The sequence below is a fragment of the Acanthaster planci genome, linkage group LG08 (genome assembly GCF_054643075.1).
Source record: "Acanthaster planci isolate LZ-2023a linkage group LG08, COTS_SCS, whole genome shotgun sequence".
Lineage (NCBI taxonomy): Eukaryota > Metazoa > Echinodermata > Asteroidea > Valvatida > Acanthasteridae > Acanthaster > Acanthaster planci.
In genome coordinates, this window is record NC_141784.1 from 14,633,172 (window position 1) to 14,645,503 (window position 12,332).

The window sequence follows — 12,332 nt, forward strand, 5'->3', positions numbered from 1 at the left end:
GTATGAAAAACTTTTGTGGTTCACTCTACCTTGTGGAGTGGGCACTGGAGTGGGCAAACAAGAATAACCAGGGTAGAAAGAATAAAGGGATGATTGACAAATGACATCAAAACAAAGCTTAGCCGAGAAAAACTCTTGTTAATATCAGAGTTGGAAAATACTACATCTTTAAGTGATGGTGCTAAGAAAGAGGAAGATCATGTCGGCCACTTCCGCAGGATTCGAGCGAGTGAGGGCACACTGCCTGGTGATCGAGAATTTAGCAAATGGAGAAATGGACTGGGAAATAATACATATTTGCGTAGGTTGCAGGCAGTAGACTAGTTAATTTTTTTGTCCATTTTGAATCTTGAACGAATCAGTAATTCAGCACTGCCAGGTGGCGGACTCAACTTCGCTCCCAAAGGCAGTAGTGGAGCGGAATTAGACCAGAGATTACTAGATCTCAAAGGGCCTTTGGGCGCACAGTGTTATGCACCAGATACCACACCAGTACCACCGCTGCAAGTTCACAGATATCTTAATGGTCGATGTTTGAAGGGTGAATTCGTGTGCTCGACAGTACAGTACTGCAGCAAATGAGGGTATCGCAATGTCATACCCCAGACCAGCCATAGAGAAGGAATATTAACTACGCACTGTCCTATTCCCTATTTTAGCAAAGACCGAAACCAACGCACCACTGTCCTTACTAATTGAGTGACCCCTGGCTCATGAATGTGCTAATTAATTGTAGCAGAGAGACTTACTCTCAAATTTCCATCTAGATCTAGAATTTAATGCACAGGAAAGAGAGGAAATCAAAAACAACCAGAAACACCAGATCACCTGAAATATCCAGTGAACTGTAAGGAATCAATAACAAAAATTAGAGAATAAGGAGACAACTGCATACATAAGATAATTACAGTATAAACAAGAATGCCACAACTGGGGCAAAGACACAGTAGTAAGTAGTACCTCCAATTTCAGAAAAGGTGAAATTTAATCAAACTTCAGATATTTTGATTCATAAATGTCGATTTCATATACCTGCTACAAATTTCTGATGAAATTTTGTTGGGGCCTGATTTTCCGATTGTTTTTTTTTTTTTTCAGAAGTGCAAAATGAACTCTTAAATGCACCCCCCCATTTTTTTGTTGTTTTACATTTTTTAGTTCGGTGATTGAGTAGAAGTAATAATGATTAACTAGAATTTATCGATTGTATAGAACTTCTGAAATTTGTTGTGGGATTTTCTGAGATTCTGAGATTAATGTTCATACCATTCACTCATCACCCAGTGTCCGATTCAGGGCGCTCAGTGACAAGCAAATTCATACCATGCCAATTCACGACACGTTGTGAATATTGAAAACTGAAGTATACGAGTCTTACATGCATCCTTCGGTTTGCGACAAACATGCAACTTGTTCCAAAGCACATCATGATAGGCCTTTGTATACAAATATGTGTTCACAGTGCCAAAAGTTCCACTTTTGGGTTTAACCAATACCCCCAGTCTCTGGTAAGGCAACGGGCCTGGTGAGGCACGCCGAATTGCTGGCCAGTAAAGACCACTTCGGCATAGCCTTCTGAAGCCACTACTTGTCAAATAAACCCACGGCCTCCCCTTCACTATACTACCATACATTTGCAGGAAAGAAAAAGGTACATGTACATGTAGCAAAATTTTGCTGGGAGCAATGAGCAGTGCTTCAATTGAAGCTAAGTTTTACTCTGTTGTATTTAATGTTAGGAAGGATACGCTGATAATAAAGAAATTAAATGGAAATGTACATTTACCTTAGCAGAGCTTCTATGAGACGAGGTCTTGATGCACTACTCCAATCTCCATGGCCAAGACACCCTTTACTACCATCTCCACAAGTCATAACAATGCCATTATCACTTCCAAACACGCTGAAATATTCTCCACAACAGGCCCTTGAAATGACAACAGCAATGACGAATTTCATCCCCAAAACATAAAACAACCTTATAAAAATGACAGTTATTACCACATACTCCATTATACCAATTACTTGTTCCCAGTAGAAAAGAACTTTATAAAAGTATTAAATTCCAGTTGAAATCAAGCTGGGGAAAATCATCCCACTTATGGATCCAGTTACTACATTTTCATCAACATAATAATTTCCACAAACCTGATTATGGACTTCCCTCTCAATGAATGTATCACCTCAGGATAAGTTCTTGAAAGAAGATCACCATGTCCGAGTTGACCTTTACTTCCCTCGCCCCAAGAATATACATCGCTGTCAAATGTCACTACAACAACATGTGTCTGGCTAACAATGACCTTTGATATGAAAATTGAAACAGTTATTGGTCAATGTCAAAAACTTGGACATTACTTCAAGTAAATTTAAATTCCCTAAAATTTCCCTCTGCACTGGCACCTGGACATACAGACTTTGCTTGTGTAGCAGAGACAGGAGAGAGATTGGAAGAAAATTAAATATCCACAAATAATTATCAAAGTTTTTAGGAGGCCCATGGCAGTGTAGGGTCCACGGTATAGATTTGTGTATGCATAAAGGCACTTTCGTAACAGAATCTTGTGTTCCATATCAACATTTAAACGTAAAAACACCTTAATGGTAAATTAAGAATACTTCAGGTTTTAACGAGACTGTTTACAAAATACTGATGAAAACAATCGGAAAATCAGGAAAACTCCTGACAAATTGCACCCCCTGCACAGACTCTTCCTTTGTGCACTTATGGCTGTGCATGTTCTTGCTCTTTTGCGAAGTGCTCTTTCCCATTCATATTGCATAATAAATCTTTCTCACTGAGTGCAATCTTCATAGGAAAATTAAAACTGCATATTCAATGCCATCAGATGTGTTCACACAGTGCGCAGATGTTCTATACACATGTGTGTTGATCCAAATGTCTTTGAAAAATGGCCCAGCTGATGCGGGTAACGAAAACTAAATCCAACAAACTGCAGATGCCCTTAGTAATCTGTAGGAAGTGATGTCATTTGAGAGAGACCAATCAGCACTCACTGATTCAAGCATGGCTCAGTACCTGCTTGGATACTGTAATCACGAATAATGTGCAATTACTTAATACAGAGGCCTGTTTCAAAGGCCTTCCCAAAAACACCAGGCACCGGACAAGGCACTGTGGTGCTTCCAACAAACCCCAGGGCTGACTCTCAATTTGCCAAGCCCTGAGTTCAGCCTCATGTTGTTTCCCACTAACATTGCTTACATGTCCAGTGCGTAGCTTTCAATTCACAGCAACAATTTTGAAAGCCCTACTTTTACACATACACACTAGGATCACACCAGGATCATACCACTGATAATCTGCAAAAATATGACTCTTTAAACACGCAGATATGATTAAAACTAAAAACAAAAGTTACAGGCTCTACCTTGATGAGTTTTAACACCACAGTTATAGAAAGAAGTTTCTGCAATGAAAGTTAAAATCACAAGTGTCTATGATGGCAGGTTACTGTGATGGGCACATGATTAAAAAATGCTGACCTGTCTGATCTTGAGTTTTGCAGGAAGGTCCACTGGAATGACATCGAAGTTGCAAATGTTAAAACGATACAACACTGACCTGCAGGGACACAAAATGAAATGGCATTATTTTGTGTTGTTCAAACAGAGTAAAGGCACGATGAGTAAAGGCAAAATGATAATAAAGAAAAACATCAGTCTTTCCTCCCTGCCTGTTACTTAGAAAAAAATTAATAGACACTTAAAATTACAACTATCCTGACAAACTGAGACATGAAGAAAGAAGAAAATGAACTCCACAGATTACTAACATAGATTCTTCCCCAGCAGAGTAAATTTGACCTTGAAAGACACTTGCATTCTACTTTTGCTAAGGGTCCACAGTTAGGTGCATTTCTCTATTATATGCACATTCTCTAGCTTGGCATTTATTTGAGATTTGAAGCATTTCATGGTAGGGTTACCAAATAAATTAGATAGGTTTGCTGTAGCACCATGGATATATCTCTTTTTTGAGTACGCGAGGTTCCCAGTACCACCAGTTCTTTTCAGAGCACCACATACTCAAAAAAGGATACATCCATGCTGCTACGGCAAACCTATCTAGTTTCCTTGACAGTTATTTGCTAACAAGAAAGAGTTATTCAAAGACTGTCATTTACAAGAGGTAGATACGTGAGATGCCATGCTTTTAATATTTAAGTAAATCATCTCTACTCAAGCTGAGGTTAAAATCAACCTAGCTTGTTCCCATGTAACAACCCTGCACTGTCATTAACTTCAGAAATTCTGACTTAACAAATGGATGAGTCTCATACAATTGGTGATTTTAAGTTTCAGTATATTGTCTGTATGTTTAAATTTAATAATGAATAACTAAACTCACTTCTCAATTGAAAGATTTCTCCCACTTCCATTTACTTTATCATCATTGTATATTAAGAAAAAGCAATTCAAATGAGCATACCTTGAAATAAATCATCTGTTTTTATCATCAAACATGATGAAAACTTGGTTTAATTTAGCATCACTTACAACACATTCCAAAATGACATTCTGACTAATTGTTACTTCTCAACGAATCTTGCGGACATAGGTCACTGATCACAAAGTTAAAGTTGGACTTTATTTTCTTTTTTCAGCACTCATACTCAAACATCACTCACATTGCCGAATACATCGTGTGCGTGAATGAAGATATTATGTGTGTTAAGTTTCAGCATCAATACTAAAATAGTCATTTTTTCGTTATGGGCTACCATTTATTCAGGATGGTGTCTGTGAAGGTATTTGAGCAAAAGTAATGAAATATGGCTGATATACAACCAGTCAGACCTATAAGGCTATCGAAGTCTGGTTGCTGAAGAAACGTGTACAAAACCTATGGTGAACACATAAACATTTAAAAAGCAATATAAAGTAAGGTGACGATGCCATTGTGACGTCATAAATTAGGCAATGATTTTGCATCATGGTCTTCGCCAGCTGTAACGATTGAGCATCGCAAAGTAACCCAAATTGTGCCTTGAAAATATGTACAAAGTGAATGGGCTAAAATACATGTATACATGTAAAATTCAATGATACATCACTCATGTTTCTAGGACCATCTATGCATAAGGGTTCTTCATTGGTATAAGTTTGATGAAGATCCAAAGTTGCAAAAGCACTAAAGTCGCGGCGACAAAAACGTGTACAAAACAAATGGGCTTTTGACCAGAAGAAGAAAAAGAAGAAAACAAAAACAAAAACGAGAGGTCATCTGTCTGTTGGACAACAGAACAGAGGGCTTTTTGCATCCCTTTCTTATGTCAAGTGACTTGTCTCCTGATGACGCCATCATCACATGAGGTCAATATTCCTTTAAAGCACTCCCTTTCCAAAATATCTGCAAGATTTGAACCTGATCGGACATGTACTTTGGGAGATATAGGGCCGTAAAGAATGCACCTTTAATATCACGTGACTTGTCCCCTGATAACATCATCATCACATGAGGTATATTTCGGCTAAAACACTTACCTTTCAAGTGCCAAGTTTCAACCAAATCAGACATGCACTTCAGGAGATAAAGTACTTCAAATGATACACATTTAATGTCACATGACTCGTCTGCTTATGGCATTGTCATCACATGAGGTCAATTTCTGTTTGTATACCTTCCCTTCCCAACTACCTGCAAGGTTTCAACCCAATCAGACATGTACAATACAATATACAATACAAAACATTATAGTTATCGTGGAAAAGGCACAAATGAAACATTTTAACCATTTGTCTCTTTTGTTGTTCCATACAATGGGATCAGCTCTCCGCACCACGTGCTCGGCAATTTGCCAGGTCCCAAGTATATGCCCTACGCACCGTGTGCCGTCTATATTACAGGCAGATATTGGGCGTCCACGCACACAGTAGCCACGGCACAGTATGCGAAAGGGATTTTCGAGTTGGCAATTTATATTGTAAGGGGGGTTTTTGTCTACAGCGCTTCATATGTGTAAAAACGTACAGCAGTTATACACTTCACTCTACTGACTCCAATGTTTTAGCTGTCTTCTCATGGACAATTCACGCTTATATCTCTTATGGTTGATTTTTTACCGAATTTTGAAGAAAAAAAGAAGTTTTTATTGTAACTTCAGGTCTGGTGACGTCATCAGCCCCAAACTTCACACATGTGTTGACTGGGTAAAGATGATCATTTAAATCATTTTTCAGGTGATTCGAACAAACTTTGCCACAGATATCTATTCAAAATTCATTTTTCAGATTTTTTAACCTGTTGCTAGAGGGCACTCGACAATTAGGTGACATCATCGGTAGATGATTTGAAGAATACTATACCCCAACAGACTAACACCATTGAAAACAACTTGATACCTATTACCAATTTCGAACAAAAAGTCCACTTCCAGTTTCGACCGGAAGGGACATGTGATTTAACCCACACGAGATGAATTAAAGACCACATTTTATCCTCCCACTTGCTGCAAACAGAATGTTGCGGGAGGCCACGGTTGATTTTATAAGGATTTTTATCAATTAAACGGAATATTTCAATATTCCAAATTTAATAACAAATCACTTGATGATGTCATCATGACATAAATATATCAGTATTATCTTCATTTTATAGTTAGTGCTTGGTGTAACTTTGATGACAATCAACGATTACTACGGTACCAAAATGGTGCCTCGAAATATGTAAAAATCAATAATAAATTGCTTGATGATGTCATCATGACGTTATGTTTCTAAAACCATCTATGCATAAGGGTTCTTCATCGGTATAAGTTTGATGAAGATCCAAAGTTGCAAAAGCAGTAAAGTGAGGGGTAGAAAGAACGTCTAAAAAACAAACAAGAAGAAGAAGAAATGCCTTTTTCGCAAAATTGCGAAAAAAGCCAAAAAAACAGAAGAAACAGAATGCCTTTTTTGCAAAACTGTGAAAAAGCCAAATACTATTTACAAAGAATTAGGAATAAAAAATCATAAGTGTGGAAAGCACATGAAAATAAAGTAAGACTCAAAATTAAAATTAAATAAAGACACAAATGTGATAGGTAAAATGATGTGAGGTAAAATAAATGTGTTACAGAGAAGTTTGAGAGATTGAATTGGTAGGTATGGTTTCACACATTGAAACATGCCAAGCTTTGCCTGAACTGTACTCACAAGTTTATCAACATGTTCAGACCAGTTCAGCGGCTCGTCAATAATAACACCAACACATTTTGCTTTGCTTTGCTGAGCGGTTAAGTGTGTGATTATTAAAACCTCTACCTTTAAGGAGGATACTGTGCCTAATTTGTGTTTGGATCCCATATATGTCCATTTGACTTTTCGTAATTTAAAACAAGACAATACTTAATGAACCAATTACATATCTCGTTCATGGCTACACAGAGTTTCTGTTCTATTTCAGAAGCAGTTTTACCTCTTAAAGTGAAAGGTGTATCATCAGCATACATATCTATGGAACCTTTGCTGATTGCAGTAGGCGATGTATTAACATATATAGTAAACAATAGAGGACAAAGAATAGATCCTTGAGGCACTCCGTTAACAACACACTGTGGTTTTGAAAGATTACTCTCAAAGGAAACTCTTTGTGTACACCCAGAAAGAAAAGATCTGAACCAACTAATTGCGTTTTCTGGACATCCAAGAGAATCTAAATTATTTAGAAGAATTTCATGGTTTACAAAGGTCAATAAAAGCAACACCAGTCAGGTCACCACAATCAACGTTTTTACTCCACTGAGTAACCAATTTCATAAGGATTGTAAGAGTAGGGTATTGCGGGCGAAAACCTGATTGATTGGGGTGCATGACTCATTATCATTTATAAATCCATACTTCTGCTCATAAACTGCTCGTTCTAAAATTTTACTTAATGTAGGTAACACAGAGATAGGACAGCAGTTCTCAACCTTAGATTTATCACCAGATTTGTACAATGGTAGCACAAGAGCCTTCTTCATGATATCGGGAACATGAACGTGATTATTAATAACATCCATAAACATGGTATAACAGGTTTGCAAAGCACAATCTACATCAGTTATCTCATCTATAACATCCCAATGAATATTAGTTAGGTTCTCAATAAGTTCCTCTTTATTTATGTTCTTAAATGACCTAAATTCAATATTTCTGTGTTTGCGTTTAACTCACCTCAGAACTGGTGTTGTGATTGGACATCTAATGGTATAAGTTAAAAATGGACAATGATGCTCGTACAAAAGACGCCACTTTCAGTGTGAGCATCAGAATTATCAACAAATATCAGGTCAATAAGAGTGCGACTATGACTGGTGACCCCAGTAGGGTATTTGATAGGTAATCAGCATATCAGGTTCAGTGGGAGCGTGTGAAAAGAACCAGGGCAAGTTCTGGGAATGCCACTTGTTGTCATGGCTTCATACATTAAACATCAACGTTCACTTGTAAATCATTTTCCTTGCAACTCCCCCCACATACCTCCTCCAGTGAGGGAAGCTGCCATTGCATGATGTGAAATTTATTGTTGGACAGAAAGCGCTTTTGTGTGCCCCAGAGGAGGCGAGCTGCAGAATTTGGGTTAAGATGGGAGATTGGTTTTAGTCGAACGATCCCGCCACGATAGTTATTGTATCCCGTGACAGCGAAGTTTACTACATACTTTGATTGGCCTCCTCGGATGAAAACCATCAGTTCCACTCTCCAAAATCCCAACCATAGAAGGCAACCAAGTACTGAGTGCCATCGAAGTTTCTTATCTTTACATCTTCCCATCATCCCAAGTCATCTACTGCCTGAATCATTTTCCCAATAATGAGACTTTCAGCCATATTTCATTACTTTTACTCAAATACCCTCACAGACACCATCCTGAGTGGTAACCCATCAAAAAAATGACTATTTATACATTGAAGGTACGACTTAAGACACGTGATGCCTTCATTCATGCACATGATGTATTTGGCAACGTCACTGCTGTTTACGTCTGTAAGAAAATATAGTCCAACTTCAAGATCAATGGCCTATGTCCACTATATTCATTGAGAATTTTTGAACAATTAAAGTCAGAATGTGCACACAGACAAGCATCACTTTTTTTAATACTTCAATTATATTTTAAAATATATCATGCGAAACAACTATAGCATAGTGTTATTTATGCACTTACAAGGTGGCTTTTTACACATGCGTGCTCAGTAAGTTGTGGCCCAGACAAACAACTCCACGGTTCAAATACTCAGGCATTTGAATACCAATTTAAGTGATCAAAACGGGAAAATGTGGTTTTATTCGTTGGTCAAACTGGAATGCCACATTGACGTCAACGTTCTTGAAACTGGATGCGTGTTGAGAAAACTATAGGCAAAGCTTACTCGCCACTCAGTCAAGCTGTGGTTGCCCCAGCTGTGGTTTTGCACTTAGCTTGCAATAAAATCCCCCGAGGGCGATAACAGTAGTTAATAAGACATGCCTGAAATCCTGGTTCAACCTGCCAGAAAACCTGAGTTCAGGCTACTGAACTCATGTTTTCTGGTAAATGATAATTCACGGTATGATAAAGCACATTGTTTGAGGTTACCGGCAATCTAAATAGTCAGGAGTCTTTATTGTTGTGTATTGTCTAATTGGCAGAGAGCATCATAGTCATCATAATCAGGGGTATTTCCTACCAAAACGGATCTGCTCCCTTAGCTTTTAGGTCATTCTGAGTAATCTCTGGACCAAGGAGGAACCTCAGTTTAGGCTCGAGTTGAGACCCCAACTGGTTTTTGACTACACCCCTTGAACTTAGGTTAGGCATGGGAAAACACCCGCCACTATATAAATAGCTAACATTATGGCAACTCAGTTAACACATTAGTTATCATAGAAAGTTCCTTGATCCCAACCTGGCAAATGCCAATGAGTGACCAGTGGTTTCCAGGACAGCATGCTCATGCAAAGAATTCAACCCTTATATTTTGTCAATGTTTCCTTAACAGTTTGTTTACAACAGTTACCATCCTCTAACATCATACTTTATTGTCAAAACATACAGGTGTGGATTACATATATTTGCTAATTTCAGTTTGTGGACATTTATTTGATTGATATTGATTCAAATAACAGCATGCAATTTGTGCATTTGAAGCTTCCATGTGAAATGGCCATTGTTATCTGCTGCATATTCAATAATCGGTTTCCAGTCAAAAAATACACTTGGGCTATCATGCAAGGATTCAAAGAATACAATAAATATGCTCACATGTTTGCAAACTTGGCGCAACGACTGCAACAACAAAGCAAAGGAGTGACGTTTTCAGCTAGAAATGGTATGAAAAGGACAACATTGTGTCCTTTTAATAGTTGACTTTCACATCGCAGATAAATTGAAGATTCAACAAGAGGTGGCTAACTGCAAGCAAGCTAAATATTTAAATATCATTCACTAAAATGTTAATCTCTGCCATTAGCTCATCTGCACAAACCAATAAAACTTATCAAAGTGGTAAAAGCTATGAAAATTAGATGATTCCTGAATGAAAGGAATTATGACAAGTAATTGCACAACCCCCAAAAGCACATGTATGCAAAGTCCATTAGGGCTCAAGAACAGCAACAGAAAAATAATTACAGGGCAAAGTATAGTAACTTTAGGCCTAGTGGTATCTTAAGGCAAAATCTTGTGGAAACCTTTGAAAAATATTCCAACCACATTATTTACAGATCGCTGATTAAAATGACAGACATAAAAGGAGCCTGTCTCAAGAAAAGGGTAGAAATTTGTTCATAAATACTACAATGTGAAGCTTTGGGTTCCTGGTTTTTGTAACTCCAGCCATCCATACAGATGTTATGTGCTCAGAAAACAGCTGCCAGCAGCGGAAAAAAGTTTGGCACATTGCCAAGAAAAAAAGCACGGGAACTGGGCTGCAGGAAGTTTAACATGGCACAACAGAAACCCTGTGGGTTTTTCTGTGGGTGCTGATAGGCCAGACAATATGACAGGAACACCGAATGGGTGTATTTGAGAACAGGGTTTTGAATGACGTAAATCAACATGCGAACATTGTTCATGAACAGGATTCTCACTCTCAATTTCTGGGGAAAGGATGGAGAACACTTAAAACAAAGATGGCAGATATAGGCACATACAGCAAGTTAATGTTAATTTTGTTGCCTAAAATAGAAAGAACTTACAAAACGAAAATGTCATTTAAGGCTGATATATATGGCTATATAAGAGAATTTAGCTTGACCATTTTATATGGATAAATGATTTATGGTAAGATCCTGAATATCATGTCATCTTTTCATTCAGTGTCAAAATGCTGACTGCAAGTTTGAATGTTAGTGCAGCTGCACTCCTTTTGCACTAAATAATCACCATATGCAAGAGAATACTTCTCAGTGATCTATAGCTTGGTTTGCTTACTCGCGGGTGCTAATCCTCAGGACCTCATTTTATTACCCACTTGCTGCTGGGTGCTTTTGAAAATGCAGTGCCAACATACGGGCAATTTTTCAATATCTTCAATTTAAAAATCTTCCAAAATTTTTATCTTTTTTTCCTTAAGGCCTAAACCCCATCGAGTGCCTGTCTGGAGGCTACTCTACTATGATAGACAATATCTATTGCCTGCTGCCTTGTATAAAGAGAGCCCAGATTGTGTGATGTTACATCAGTTTCTTTTGTTCCTGAAACTGGCACAGTGCGCTGCTGGCATCTTTTCAATAGGGGCCAGATTAGTGTGCAGTGGTATTATATCGCTCATCGCTGGAGCACTTTTGTCCCCGGTGGTAATCCACTCGCACTGAATGCCACAAACAGAGGTATAATCTTCCATAGCAATGACGGATTTCCTCCGTTATTGACAACTGAAAAACTGTTTTCAAGATGTATTTTTGCGTTGGGGAGATGTTAATTATATATAACGGTTCTGCCCTTACCCAATGTATATTAATAAGCACTGTATGCTCAGTTCTTGTCCGAGAGCTTGCGAGTAAGCTTGTGAGGTTTTTCGCAAGCTCTCGGACAAGAACTGAGCATACAGTGCTTATTAATATACGTTGGGTAAGGGCAAAACCGTTATATATAATTGAAAAACTGTTGGCAATTCCCAACAGCTCAGTCTTTTGTTCTGAGTATGCTCTTTTGTTACAAGACCCAGCTCTTTTGTCTGATTTCGGGCACCTCGGCTATGCGTACAAACCCAAGGTACCAAAACCGGATTTCTTCGCAGCACACGGTTAAGCATGCCTAGTAAGTTCAATTGCAGCCAAATGTATACAGTTGAACCCTGTTTAATACGAGGTCTCTTGGACTTTGCAGATGACCTTATCAGGACAAGAACTTCATTTAT

General features: G+C 38.2%; 1 protein-coding gene across 1 annotated transcript in view; it reads right to left on the reverse strand.

Moving 5' to 3' along the window:
• LOC110986064 (serine/threonine-protein kinase Nek9-like) overlaps positions 1-12,332 on the reverse strand; it is a 140,467-nt gene that overhangs the window by 70,721 nt on the left and 57,414 nt on the right. Inside the window, exons 11-13 of the mRNA XM_022247674.2 lie at positions 3,508-3,586; positions 2,149-2,303; positions 1,787-1,927 (exon numbers count right to left, since the gene is read on the reverse strand). Of these exons, the coding sequence (XP_022103366.2) occupies positions 1,787-1,927; positions 2,149-2,303; positions 3,508-3,586 (375 nt within the window). The remainder of the gene's footprint in view (positions 1-1,786; positions 1,928-2,148; positions 2,304-3,507; positions 3,587-12,332) is intronic.